Raw genomic sequence first — 12,884 nt, forward strand, 5'->3', positions numbered from 1 at the left:
TCATAGCATTAATACTTTTTCTTATTTGAAGCAAAAATAATAATAATAATAACTCCCTCTATATTCATTTTATTGTTAAGAAAACGAGAACGATAACTGAGAACCTATACCTTGTCCAATCTAGCACACACAAATAACAACATTAAATAAGAACTAGCTTTAAATTGATAAACTGATCAAAAACTAGTGAGCTGAACTAACCGATAATAAAACGATTTTGAAAAAAAAATTAACTCTTAAAAGAAAAAAAAAGTAATTTTAAAAACTCTACTACTAGTCCACTATTCACCCAATTGTCTCCCCAAAAGCACTGTTGCAATGTCTCCAGTCTTTCCTACAAGTCTACTCGTTGTTTTTAATTTTCTTCTCATCTTAGTTCATGTTTTGTGTTAGCTCCTTATACTTAATTTTTTATGTATGAATATCTCTTTTATCTCTATTTTTCCAGCTATGTATCTATATTTTTGTTTAATGTGATATTATTTTAATTTAGTAATAATTTGCCTCTCAAAAGTGCCAAATGACTAATCTTAAAAATAAGCATGCATCCCTTTTATTTCTTTTTTAGTGGATTTTTTTGAACTTCTTTACATGTAACCATCTTATTCATCTATATATTCATTCAAACACTTATTTACATACCTTTTCAAACAAATTTAGATCTTGTTTCCTTTAAAAGAATATGTGATCACCATCTCCAAAAAACTTAACAATGATTTTGAAATTCCAATAAAAAAATAAAATTAATTTATAATTTTCTATAACATTTTAATATATTAATTTAATTATAAATGGCTCAACCATGACCTAACCCTAGTCTAATGATTAAATTGTGAACTAGTACCTCAATTGATTATATGATAGATCCTGTTCTCATAACATTAATTTATTTATAAATCTTATTTAACTGATTCATGCAAGTCAAGAAAGTTAAAGTATTTAATTGCCTTGAAATTACTCAATTTTTTCATAAATATCCTTGACTAAATGCAAATTCTTTTGCCAACTTTCTCAATTCCTCTTTTCGCAAAAATTACCTTACTAATATCCACACCAAGGGCTGTACTAGAAAAAAATATTAATTTTTTATCAATTTTATAAAATAAATTATAAATAAGATAAAAATCTTCTAAAAAGTGGATTATAAATGGTACCGTAAATAGTGCTTTTTTTATTCTTTTTTATTTGTTAAAGGGCCAAAATATCCAACCATTTTTTCTATAGGAGTATCCGACATATGTAAGTGAATAAAGATGCAAGAATATTTATAAATTTGTTATAACAAGTGCAACAAATTCTATTTTGTTAAATTTGACAAACAACAATTAACGTTAACCATTTAAAAAAAAGAAAAGAAAACAAGCACAAGGTGTAAAAATATTCAGAATTTTTTTTTTTCATAAAAGTTTCATATATCCTTAAGTTAACAATAATGCATGAGTTTTTATTAATTTTATTAAAAAGGCCACATCACCAAGCTTAACCTTAACAACTTGAGCTTTTAGACTTATTCAGGTTGGCCTGAATAGTTGAATTGCTGAATATTATTTTATTTTTTTTATTTTTTAATCAATTTCAATTTTTACCTTAAAAATTAATTTTCTATTTATTTATTTTATTTTATTAATAATAAAAAAGAGTTTCTATGAGAATCCTCTTTCTCACCACATCCTCCTCCCATTTGGATTCAGTGCCTATTTCTAGTACAAGCATGAAATGTTTGTTCCATCTAAATTATTAAAATTTAAATTAACAGTTAAAAAAAGCTCAATTATTCTTTGATATCTAGAGGGATATAAATTCAGAATAGTTAATCTAAATTTTAACAGCTTAGATAAAACATGCACTCAGTACCTGTGGCAGAGATATGCACCCAATCCAAACCCCCTCCCATTCTTCCCTTCTTCCTTTCAACCAAACCCACCGTTTCATTTCATTAACTCTCTATTTGACAAAAGCATTCGGCGCAAGAACAGTTTCATTACGTCTTCTATTCTCTATCTCCGCAAGTCGCGCGCGTGTATCTCTCTCTCTCTACATGCATATATATATATATATATATATATCATATTCTGCATCTCAATGTCCTCCTCAGCCCCACGCAAGTACCGACCAAGTCCCCACGACCACCAATCCACCACGCGCAGTCCGCTCCTCCTCCTCCTCCGCGGCCGCGCCCGAATGCATTGCTCTAGCACCACCACCACCAAGTTGAACTCTTAAGCTACACAATTAGTCATGGAACAACCTCATCAGCCTATGTCTCCTAAACCAGTGGTTATTAGTAGCACCACTAACCATCCCTTAACTAATGATCCGAGTTTACAATCAACGTGGTCACATCGAGCCTGGGTTGCAGCCGGTTGCACTACTGTGATTGTTTCATTGGCTGAGTGCATTCGTCAAGCAACCATCATGCAAGTCTGGTTCGAACCGGTCTTGGCCGGTTGGCTTGGCTATATGTTGGCCGATCTAGGCTCTGGCGTTTACCATTGGGCTATTGATAATTATGGAGATGAGTCCACACCTGTGTTTGGTCCTCAAATTGAGGCTTTTCAAGGTCACCATAAGTGTCCACGGGCCATAACAAGACGTCAATTTGCTAACAACTTGCATATATTGGCTCGTGGAGTTACACTCACAGTGTTTCCTATTGTACTTGTTTTCAATGACCCAAAACTTCTTGGGTTTGTTGGAGTGTGTTCTGGTTGCATTATGTTTAGCCAGCAGTTTCATGCCTCGGCCCACAGGACAAAAAGCCGGCTTCCGCCACTCGTGGTGGCATTACAGGATGCCGGAGTACTGGTGTCACGGTCGCAGCATGCCGCCCACCACCGGCCGCCTATAACAGTAATTATTGCATTGTGAGTGGAGCTTGGAATGAGTTTCTGGATAGGCATAAGGTATTTGAAGTGTTGGAGAAAAATAGTGTATTCTAAACTTGGGGTTAGACCACGGTCTTGGAGTGAACCCAATTCTGAGTGGATGGAGGAGATAGAGGCTTCTTAAATTCCAGCCAAGTGAAAATTTAACTACTGTTGTTTTAGTTGGCGTAATAAATAATGAAAGTTTTAGTTTTTTTTTTTTGAGTTTTTTTAATTATCATATCTTTTAAGTTTATCTTTTTTTTTAATCAATTTGGTCATTTGAGTTTATCTCAATCATCAATGTGATTCTTATTATTTAAAAAAAGTGGTAGTGCTATTAAAATCTGCTAACATGTATTGTGAAACTTGATGTTAGCAACGCAGATTAATGAATACAATTTTAATTATTTAGATAAGAAAAAAAAAGAATAAAATTTAAAAACAAAAGAACAAAACACACAATAAGATATTAGATTGCCTAAAATTGAATTAATTTGAGGATTAATTTATTTTCATTTATCTAAATATACATGTCAAGTCATCAATATGCTTTACATATTACATTAATTTGAGAGTCAATTTGTATTTTAAAATTCAAAAGATTAAAATGATAATTTAATAAAATAAAATGGACTAAATTGATAAAAAATTAAATTCAAGGAACTGAATTAATAATTGAAGTAAACTTGGGGGACTAAAAGTTCTATCATCCCTAAGTTATATAATTCATAAGTGGTTAATTATACAATTTAATAAATTTTATACTTTTTTATTGGTTTATGTTAGAATCAGTGGATTGGATAAATGTGCTACCGGAATGCATTCTTGGCCTAAAATCGAAAATCAAACGTCCAATATTGTTTAATGTTTATCTATTGTAGAAAATTCTGTACCTTCCATTGAATAACAACTCCTGAATTTTTTTAATTTTCTTTTTAATTTATACATCTCTAAATTCTAATTTTATTCGTATATGACTACATGTTCATGATGTAAATTATTCTAATCTGTTCTTGTTCCATTTTGTTAGTGTTCACAAACAGAATCTAATTCAGATTTAGATTTTCAATTAAAGATGTGTATATGTTGCCAGAGAAAGTGTGTAATAGTAAGCATCTTTGAAGTAAGAGATAATGAAAAGAGGGGAAATGAATAAAAGGACAACTTATAAATCTGATATCATTAATACTTTTTCGTATTTGAGGCAAAGAGACTCACTCTCTCTAAATTTATAAATGATATTAAACTAATTCAAGCAAATCAACGAAATTAATTAAAATTATTTAACTGTCATAAAATTACTTTTTTTTGTTGAGAAAATTAATATTTTCATCCCTAAAATATGACTCATTTTAAACTCATTTCTTCAAATATGACTCAGTATAATTAGATTCTCGAACTATAAACTCATTTAGAACTCAGTTTCTTAATTTTTTACTTTTTATAAGTAGATCCCTTTCCTTCATAACTCATTGTGGATTCATCCTACATGTCAATTAACATCACTAGCGCCATTAAATCAAGATGATTTGGCCTCCATGTAGGATTTTGGTTGAAGGAAAAAAAACAAAAGGGTTTAAGCGTTTAAGCAGAGAGAATTTGACATAGCTCCCAAAAAATAAAAATAAAAAGATAACACTTGCAGAGTGGACAAAGTTCAACAGTGAGTAGGAAGATCACAAAGAAAGTAATGACTGTGACAAGAAGGTGAAGAAGTGAAGACATAACAAGTTGCAATCACTTTGTGACAAGGGAAGGTGTCAACAACGAGACATACAAATTTGGGTTTGTAGGGGTAAGTGACAAAGGTCACAAAGCTCATTTGCTATGTTTTTATTTTTTAAGTGAATTCTAAATGTTGTTTTGAATGAAATTGAGTCATTCTCTTAATGAATTAGAATAAAATTCATGTGTAGCAATCATGGGCATGTCCGCACTTGAATTGGTAGACTTTTTGCGTAGATATACTTTCACTTCTTGGACTTAAATGGGTCAAACTCTTTTTTTTTTGGGTAGTATTTGAACTTATTCAATTTTCATTTTAAAATATCATTAAATGCCATGGTAATTAAACCAAAAAAAAAAATGACAAAGTGATAGAGACAGCAGTAATGCCTAGAATGTAATGCAAATAATAGAGCTTAGTCGCCAACCACACATGGAAGTCGTCACCCTTGGATATCTCTTCTTCCCATGCTAGTGTATGAAGACTTAATGTGTTGTTGAAATTCATTTATAATTGCTTAAGCAATGTATTATATTATCAACAGACAAAAATATGCAAAGTATATATGAACACTCTGTTTTCCTCTACTCTTTTTTACTAATAACATAGGTGTATATATGATGATTGGGATATTAATTTCATTGCTATTTATGATTTGCATTAAATAATTTATAAAAATGAAAAAGTTTGATTCAACAGTCACAGGTGCGACTAGCAAGTTTTGTGGTAGTCGCTTCGTGATTGCATTTTTGGATAATGTTCTTCCTCTGGACCACTGATTCTACAACTAAGTTTGGAATTCCTACAAATGTTTCAAAGTTTACAAGCCTCACGGGGACGACCACGTTTTTTCAAATTCCATTTCATTTGTCATTCGTAATCATCCCAATAAAACGACGATAATGAGGTCACAGAGCCATTCACTCGACTTTATTTGCTTCTTTACAGTTATTTCTTTTCCTTTCTTCTGTTTTCTTATTTTTGCAATGCTTAGCCATAGATGTGGCCAAAATATTTATTTTTTGCTACACAGCCACTGCCACATGGGATGAGTTTGGCAGCAAAAGGCAATTCAAAAATGACTCAAACATTGAGACTAAGTTTTAAGCAAGTCAATAGTTTAAGTATTAAGTACAACGAGTCATAATTGAAAAATTGAGCTATAAGTGAATTAATATTTCAAAGACCAAAAGATCAATTTTTCTTATTTTTTTCCTAAATATCCTTGATTAAATGTAAATTCTTTATCAACTTTCTCAATCCCTCTTTTCATGACAATCACCTTTACTAATATCCACACTAAGGGCATTATCAGAAAAAATAGTAATTACTTTATAAAGTTTATAAAGTTAACAAAATGAATTATAAACAAGAACATAAATCTTCTAAAAAGTAACCTATAAATAACAATGAAGGTAATGTCTTTTTTTTTTATTTGTTCTTATTCCAAAGACAGTTTTAAAAGAAAAAATTTCAGTTAAGGACCACAGTAGAGAATTAATTTTAGGTGGACTAAAAAAAAATTTAAAATTTTAACTCAATTCAGGGGAGAAAAGTCAAAAGAATTTTAATAGTGAAAAGACCTAAATACTCTTCATTTGTTATGCATAATTATTAGTTATTAATTTTTTTACTATACTTATTAATTTACCAATATTATTTATAAATTATATCTATTTGTCAGACAATCAGTAACATTAGTTATTAATTTGTTAACTTTACATGTTAATCTACTAACATCAATTGTAAATGACAAGACCTGTCAGTAATTTACAATTGATATTAGTAAATTACAAGACCTATTAATAATTTATAACTGATGTTAATAAATTAACAAGTAAAATTAGTAATTTAACAACTGATATTGCTACTTGTGATTGAAAAATTGATGTCAAGTCTTATATAATTATTGACATATCAACTCATGTAATTTGCAACTTATATTTGTAAATTGACAAGTGGAGTAAGAAAATTAATAACTAGTGATTCTGCATAATAAGTGAAGGATATCTTGATCTTTTTACCATCAACATTCTTTTAACTTTTCTCCCCTTGAATGAACTAAAATTTTAAAAATTTTTTGGACCCACATGAAATTAATTCTCTATGGTGGTCCTTAACTAAAATTCTCGCATTTAAAATGTTAAATTCTGGTTTTGATGATTACAAAATAAGAGAAGTTTGTGTTTGACAGGTTTAATAATCAAGAGATAATGGCTTGTAAGGAAATTAATCAACTTGGATTTAAATTTCTATATCTCGTCTCATTCTCATATATCTCCTTATTCTTAAATATCTGTCTTATTCCCAAATAGCCAAGGAACATGTAAGTTCTTCCTGAATCTATATACATTGTGTTTCTCACTAAAGATTAAGTATTTGACTTTATCTTAATCCCTTAAGGACCTCTTGTATTGCTTAAAAGGTGTCTCAAATATGCTTAGAATAAAAAATTCAACATTTGAGTGCCTTCGTTGGTTTTCTGCTCAATGGTCCTTATTCTATAATAGTGACCTTATTTCAAAATAGCGTATTCCTAAGTAAACCTTCCTTATTTCCAAATATCATCTCTTTTGCCTATTTAGGAATATCTTATTTGGGAATAGCTATCCTTATTTCGAAATAGTGTTCTGTTCTTCATAAGCTTATATGCGTTGCATCATTCTGAAATAACCTGTTCAGAAATAGCTTATTTAGGAATAGTCCCTCTTATTCCTAAATAAAGATTTTCAGAACAATGCTTTGTAAGTCTACTTCGATATAAGTTCACTACTTCAAAATAACCTCTCAGCATCTTCATTCAGAATGATCTTCACTATTCCTAAATAGCCTCACATGATCCTAAATAAATGGAAATACACTTACTCTGTTTTACGCAAGAAAAACATAGGTTCTCCATAATCTCTTTGATATTCCTTCTTTCACGTTTTAAGTGCTTTAATGATAATATAATCTTTCAAAAATCATTCTAAATGCATTCTTGGGATAAAGTGAGCTTAGATTGATCTTATTCATAAAATTTTTATTCCTAAATAGCTTTTCTCTTCCAAAATATTATCTCACCTACCTTGTTAGAATATTTAATAAAAAGTGCCGTTACTTTTCTTACTTGCTGTAATAGAAAAAGCTTTGCCAAAAAGCATTGTTCCATTATCTCAGTTCAGCGATTGCTCAGACAACTTAGAGAAAAGAAGTTTATGACTCAAACGGTCATATCCATGAGTATAATAGATCCTTTACGAGCTTCAACTATAAATACAAGCATTTATGAAGACGGTGAAGTGCGAACGAATACAAGAAAACTCAAATCATTCATATTTATTGTTTACTAAACTTCTGAGTTTATATTTATTATCAGTGAGCTTCATTAATTATATATTAACTCTAAGCGAGAGTATTTAACAGTAGTTGTTTATCTTTGAACACACTCTGTTTGCCTCTATTTTTCTGACTCATAACAAAGCACCTTAAATTAAGGGAGTTTAAATGGGTTATATCATTACCTTTATAAGGGGGAGTGCTTCAGACTTTAGTTGAAGTCTAGGATTGTACTAAGGTTACTAAAATTCTGGATTAATCTTGATAAAGTTAGTGGAGAAATCTCAAGCAAAACTTGAGGACTAGACGTAGGCTCAAATGGTTGGAACTGAATCAGGATAAATATCTGTGCAAGCTTATCTTCTTATATCTTCTCAATGTTTGGTTACATCTCTCTAAATTCTTCTTATTTTAATTATCATTTGTCAAATTTTTATGACACTCAATTCACCCCCCTTAGGTGGACTTTTATAAAAATATGTAGAATCCTACTCAACCCAATTCTAATTATAGGATAAAGTAAATCAATTTAATAATTTTTAAAAGTGATAGTTAATACCTTAAACTTGTAGAAAATGTGTAAATTTTCAATTGAGTATTTCAATGTAATTAATTACCATAACAAAGTGCTGTATGAAAAGAAATTTCATTGAAAAACAAAGTATTGTATGAAAATTAAAAGCATGTCAACTTTCTATTTACCATGTTACAAAAAAACCTAATATGATCGGCAAGTTAGATTGGTCACCTGGTGAACTGGTTACCAAGTCAGTTCCGTTGATCAGTTGAATTAGAGAAATTACAAACTAGTCAACCCAACTTCAACTTGATCAGGTTAATGAGTTAACCCAAGTTACTTTTATTATTTCTTTCTGTTTTTTTCTTTCTTCTTCTAAATATTGAACCCTAAATTAAATATAAATCTCTTAATTAATACTTTTAATGTTGTATTTTACTATTATTGAAAACTTATAATTAATATTTGTATAAAACATATATAATATTGGGCAAAAGGATAAAAATATTTTAAAACTTTTTCTCCAAACACACAAAATATCTTAAACTTTTTTTTAGAATAATATCGTCTCAAGACTTTTAAAATAGTGCCCTTACCAGTAACTTTGAAAAACATTGACCATTAAAAATTTCATTTGACCAGAATATTGACACTTGGCAACTTCTGAATGGTTCTTGTTCTTCCTCAATCTTTTTCATTTGACGCACAGAGCAGCGTAAAAGCTATCGACCATAGCAGAATGGAAAGCTTGATTCAGACCCTTTAAGATTGATTTCTTGCGTTTGGCGTGTCTGAGCTCGTCCCGTACATATTGGCCTTGGCTTTGAAGCTGATCTGTTCAACTCTATCATGGGTTTAGTCATATTTTTACTCATGATGAAGAATCTATCGCTCGCTTTTATTACAATGCCCATCTGTTACGTGCTCGTGCTCCTTCGTTCTTATATCGATTCCCAGCTTCAATCCCAACTACATTCTGAGAGTACTGTTAGTATCAATGATCATGTAGTCCTTGGATAATGAAGCTGAATTGGGAGCTGATAATAACAGCGAGAATGGCTATTACATCATTGAGAAGAGAGTTCAATTTCCAGCGCCAACATTGAAGACAAACTGAAGAACAAAGTGGCTGCTGGGTTTGCGATTGAGTGCTGTCACGTCTTCACCGGTTGGCGAAGACAGTTATTGAACGATAAACTTTCGAGAATTCGGATACAGAAGCTGAACCTCGACGTGATCGACAAGATGCCGTTGAATTTCCTAGATGACAAGATCAAACGTTGGAATACGATTTCCTTCTACGTTCTAAGGACCCTACTCCCAGACGAACAGAATCTCTGCAAGCGGTTATTCCCATGGTAGGCTTCATCCCTTGACCCACTATAACTTGAGAGGAATGTGAGGATCAATCGAAATGGGTAGTGTTTGCTAAGCACAAGGGAGCTGCTTTTTTTTCGATTTGAGGTTGTGGCAAGAGCTTCCGATGAGACTACGGCAAAGACCCCTGCCTGCAGCAAAAGTGATTTTCTTCTCATGTACAACTCAATTCACAAGAAGGTCCATGTTCTTCTTCATGACGAGAAGCTTGTCTGCGAGTCTCCGCCAAGTCGAACGTCCCGAACAATATGATAGTCAACGGCACTGGCATCAACGCCAACGTTGCCACAGTCACTATGACTCCGGCCTTCGCTATGGGCGACAGGGCCGTTGACGTGACGACGTCCATGGTGAAGAAGAATGAAGAATGAGGGGAGTTTGTGCGTCAAGTCAATAAGAATGAGGAAGAAGAAAAGCCATTCAGCAATTGCCACAAGTCAATCTTCCAATCAAACGAAATTTTTAGCAGTTAATGTGTTTCAAAGTTAACAATGGAACAATATTATACTATTTTGGATAGTTTCAGGACGACCTTGCTCACAAAAAAAGTTTAAAGTACTAAATACCCTCAGAAGAAATGCTTACAAGATTTTACGAATGAATTTTTCATATACCTAAGAATTAAGGACTCCTTTGTTTGGATATTACTATTTGTTATAGTTAAATATGAATATTTTTGTACATTTAAATTAAATTAAATTATTTTAATTATGACTGATCTGACTTCGAGTTAATCCCTAATTGGACTACTAATTTTTAAATCATTAACTTAATCGATTCAATGATCAATCTAATTTTTAATACCTTGCTATTTACAATTAAAGAATAAGATTGGATAAAATATTTAACAATCATGCCTTTGCCATATATTTAGGACTAAATATGGCTTTAAAATTGTCCTATATTTAGAACCAGACTTCCTAGTTTCCAATGATAAGCCGCAAGATCAAACTAATTAATTATACAAGACCTATATACTAATTAGTTATAATATTGAATATTGATATTAACTCCACCTATGTTTATAGCCGGTCTCAAACTCAAGTAAAAGAAGAGGGTTGTGTTAGGCCATTAAAAGCTAACGTAAAACTTTGTTGAATCTATTATGAACATAGATAATAGACGTTATAATGCTAATGCTAGGTTGTTGCCCATAAGTATCATGCTGCATGGCTTGAGTGTAGTGATAAGTGAGTTAGAGCCACTGTATCGGCACCCGGATGTAGTGTTAAATGAGCAAGGGCTACCGCGTCATTCTGGACATGCGTGGCTAAAGAAGTTAGTCCATGAGAGTAAGATTAGATTTGATACTTGGAATGTTAGGACATTGAATTATAAATCTGTATAGATTGTAGAGGTTATGATTCAAAGAAAAATCAATATCCTATGCCTGCAAGAAACAAAATGGCGTGGAGAAGAAGCTAAGGATATTCAAGGTTTCAAACTTTGGTATACAGGAAAAGTAAGCACATGCAATGAAGTAGGTATCATTATTGATAAGGAGTGGAAGAAGAACGTTGTAAAAGTTAACAAAATTGGAGATAGAATTATTTTCTTAAAAATCATAGTTGGATGTGAGACTGTTAATATTGTTAGTGCTTATGCGCCTCAAGTCAGGATAGAAACTAATCTTAAGGATTATTTTGGGAGGACTTGGAGGGGTTGATTCAACACATATTACAGAGTGAAAAGATTTTTATTGCAGGAGACTTTAATGAGTATGTCGGAAAGGAGACTAGTCAGTATATGAGGGTGCATGGTGGTTTTGATTTTAGAGAGCTAAACAATAAAGGACAAACTCTTCTTGATTTCTCATTGGCGTATGATTTGAAAATTGCCAACACTTGTTTCAAGAAGAGAAATAAGCATCCCATCACTTTCAAAAGTGAAACCTCAAGATCACAGATTGGTTTTCTTTTGGTTAGGAAAACAAATAGAAAACTCTATAAAAATTGCAAGGTAATTTTCGGGGATGCTGTAATGATACAACATATAGTTCTTGTCCTTGATGTGTGTATTATGAGTAAAACTCAAAAACGATGACAAGTAGTAGTACCAAGGATTAGGTGGTGGCAATTAAAAGATGAAAAATAGGATATTTTCAAGCGAAATCTTTTGGACAAAGGAATTTGAAAATCTCATGAAAGTGTTAATATCCTGTGAGAGGATATGGCTAAAAAAATAAGGGAGGTTGCAAAAGTAATTTGGAAGAATCAAAAAGTTTTGGTCTGAGAGATAAGGAATCTTGGTGGTGGAATAATAATGTACAGGACAAAATCAAACATAAAAAGAACTGTTTTAAAGCTATACATTTGCGTAACAATGAGAAAAATTGGAAAAGATACCATATGGCTAAGAAGGAAACTAAGAGAGCTGTGAGTGAAGCTCGCTCTAAAACTTTTGAAGAATTTTATAAGAACCTTGAGACAAAAAAAGGAGAATGAAAAATTTATAAGATTGCTAAGAGTAAGGAAAGAAAATTAAGAGATCTAGAACAGGTAAGATGTATAAAAGATGAAGAGGAAAGTATTTTAGTTATAGATGATAAAATTAAACACAGATATGAGACTTACTTTTTCAAACTTTTCAATGATGAAAAGAGTTCGTCTAGTAACTTGGAAGATTTAATAACTTGTGAAAGAGAACAAAATTTGTCATTCTATCGAATAATACGTGATAAGAAGGTAAAGGAAACTCTTAAGAAAATGACAAATGATAGAGCCAACAAACCTGATTGTATACCTATTGAAATGTGAAAATGTTTAGGTGTAAAAAGGGTGAGATGGTTAACTAAATTATTTAATGTGATTTTATGGTCCAAGAAAATGCCCGACGACTAAAGAAAAAGTACATTAATTCCTATTTATAAAAATAAATGAGGATATTCAAAATTGTACTAACTATAAAGAGATTAAACTTATGAGCCATACAATGAAATTGTGTTTCTGAGAATCAGTTTGGTTTTATGCTAAGTAGATTGACTACAGAGGTGATTTATCTACTAAAAGGATTAATGAAAAAGCATCGTTGCAAAGATAAAGATTTACACATGGTTTTTATTAATTTAAAAAAAAAACTT

The 12,884-nt window shown here is 31.4% G+C and overlaps 1 protein-coding gene across 1 annotated transcript; it reads left to right on the top strand.

Moving 5' to 3' along the window:
* The first annotated feature begins 1,767 nt into the window (after nucleotides 1-1,767).
* On the top strand, nucleotides 1,768-3,218 carry LOC129312191 (fatty acid desaturase 4, chloroplastic-like). Its single transcript, XM_054954820.1, is given in 3 exon segments — nucleotides 1,768-2,833; nucleotides 2,836-2,921; nucleotides 2,923-3,218. Coding segments are annotated over 3 exon segments (768 nt in total). The 5' UTR covers nucleotides 1,768-2,238; the 3' UTR covers nucleotides 3,010-3,218.
* Nucleotides 3,219-12,884: the final 9,666 nt, after the last annotated feature.

Source organism: Prosopis cineraria, unplaced genomic scaffold (genome assembly GCF_029017545.1).
Source record: "Prosopis cineraria cultivar Desert tree isolate PC_DT_omini unplaced genomic scaffold, ASM2901754v1 PC5, whole genome shotgun sequence".
NCBI lineage: Eukaryota > Viridiplantae > Streptophyta > Magnoliopsida > Fabales > Fabaceae > Prosopis > Prosopis cineraria.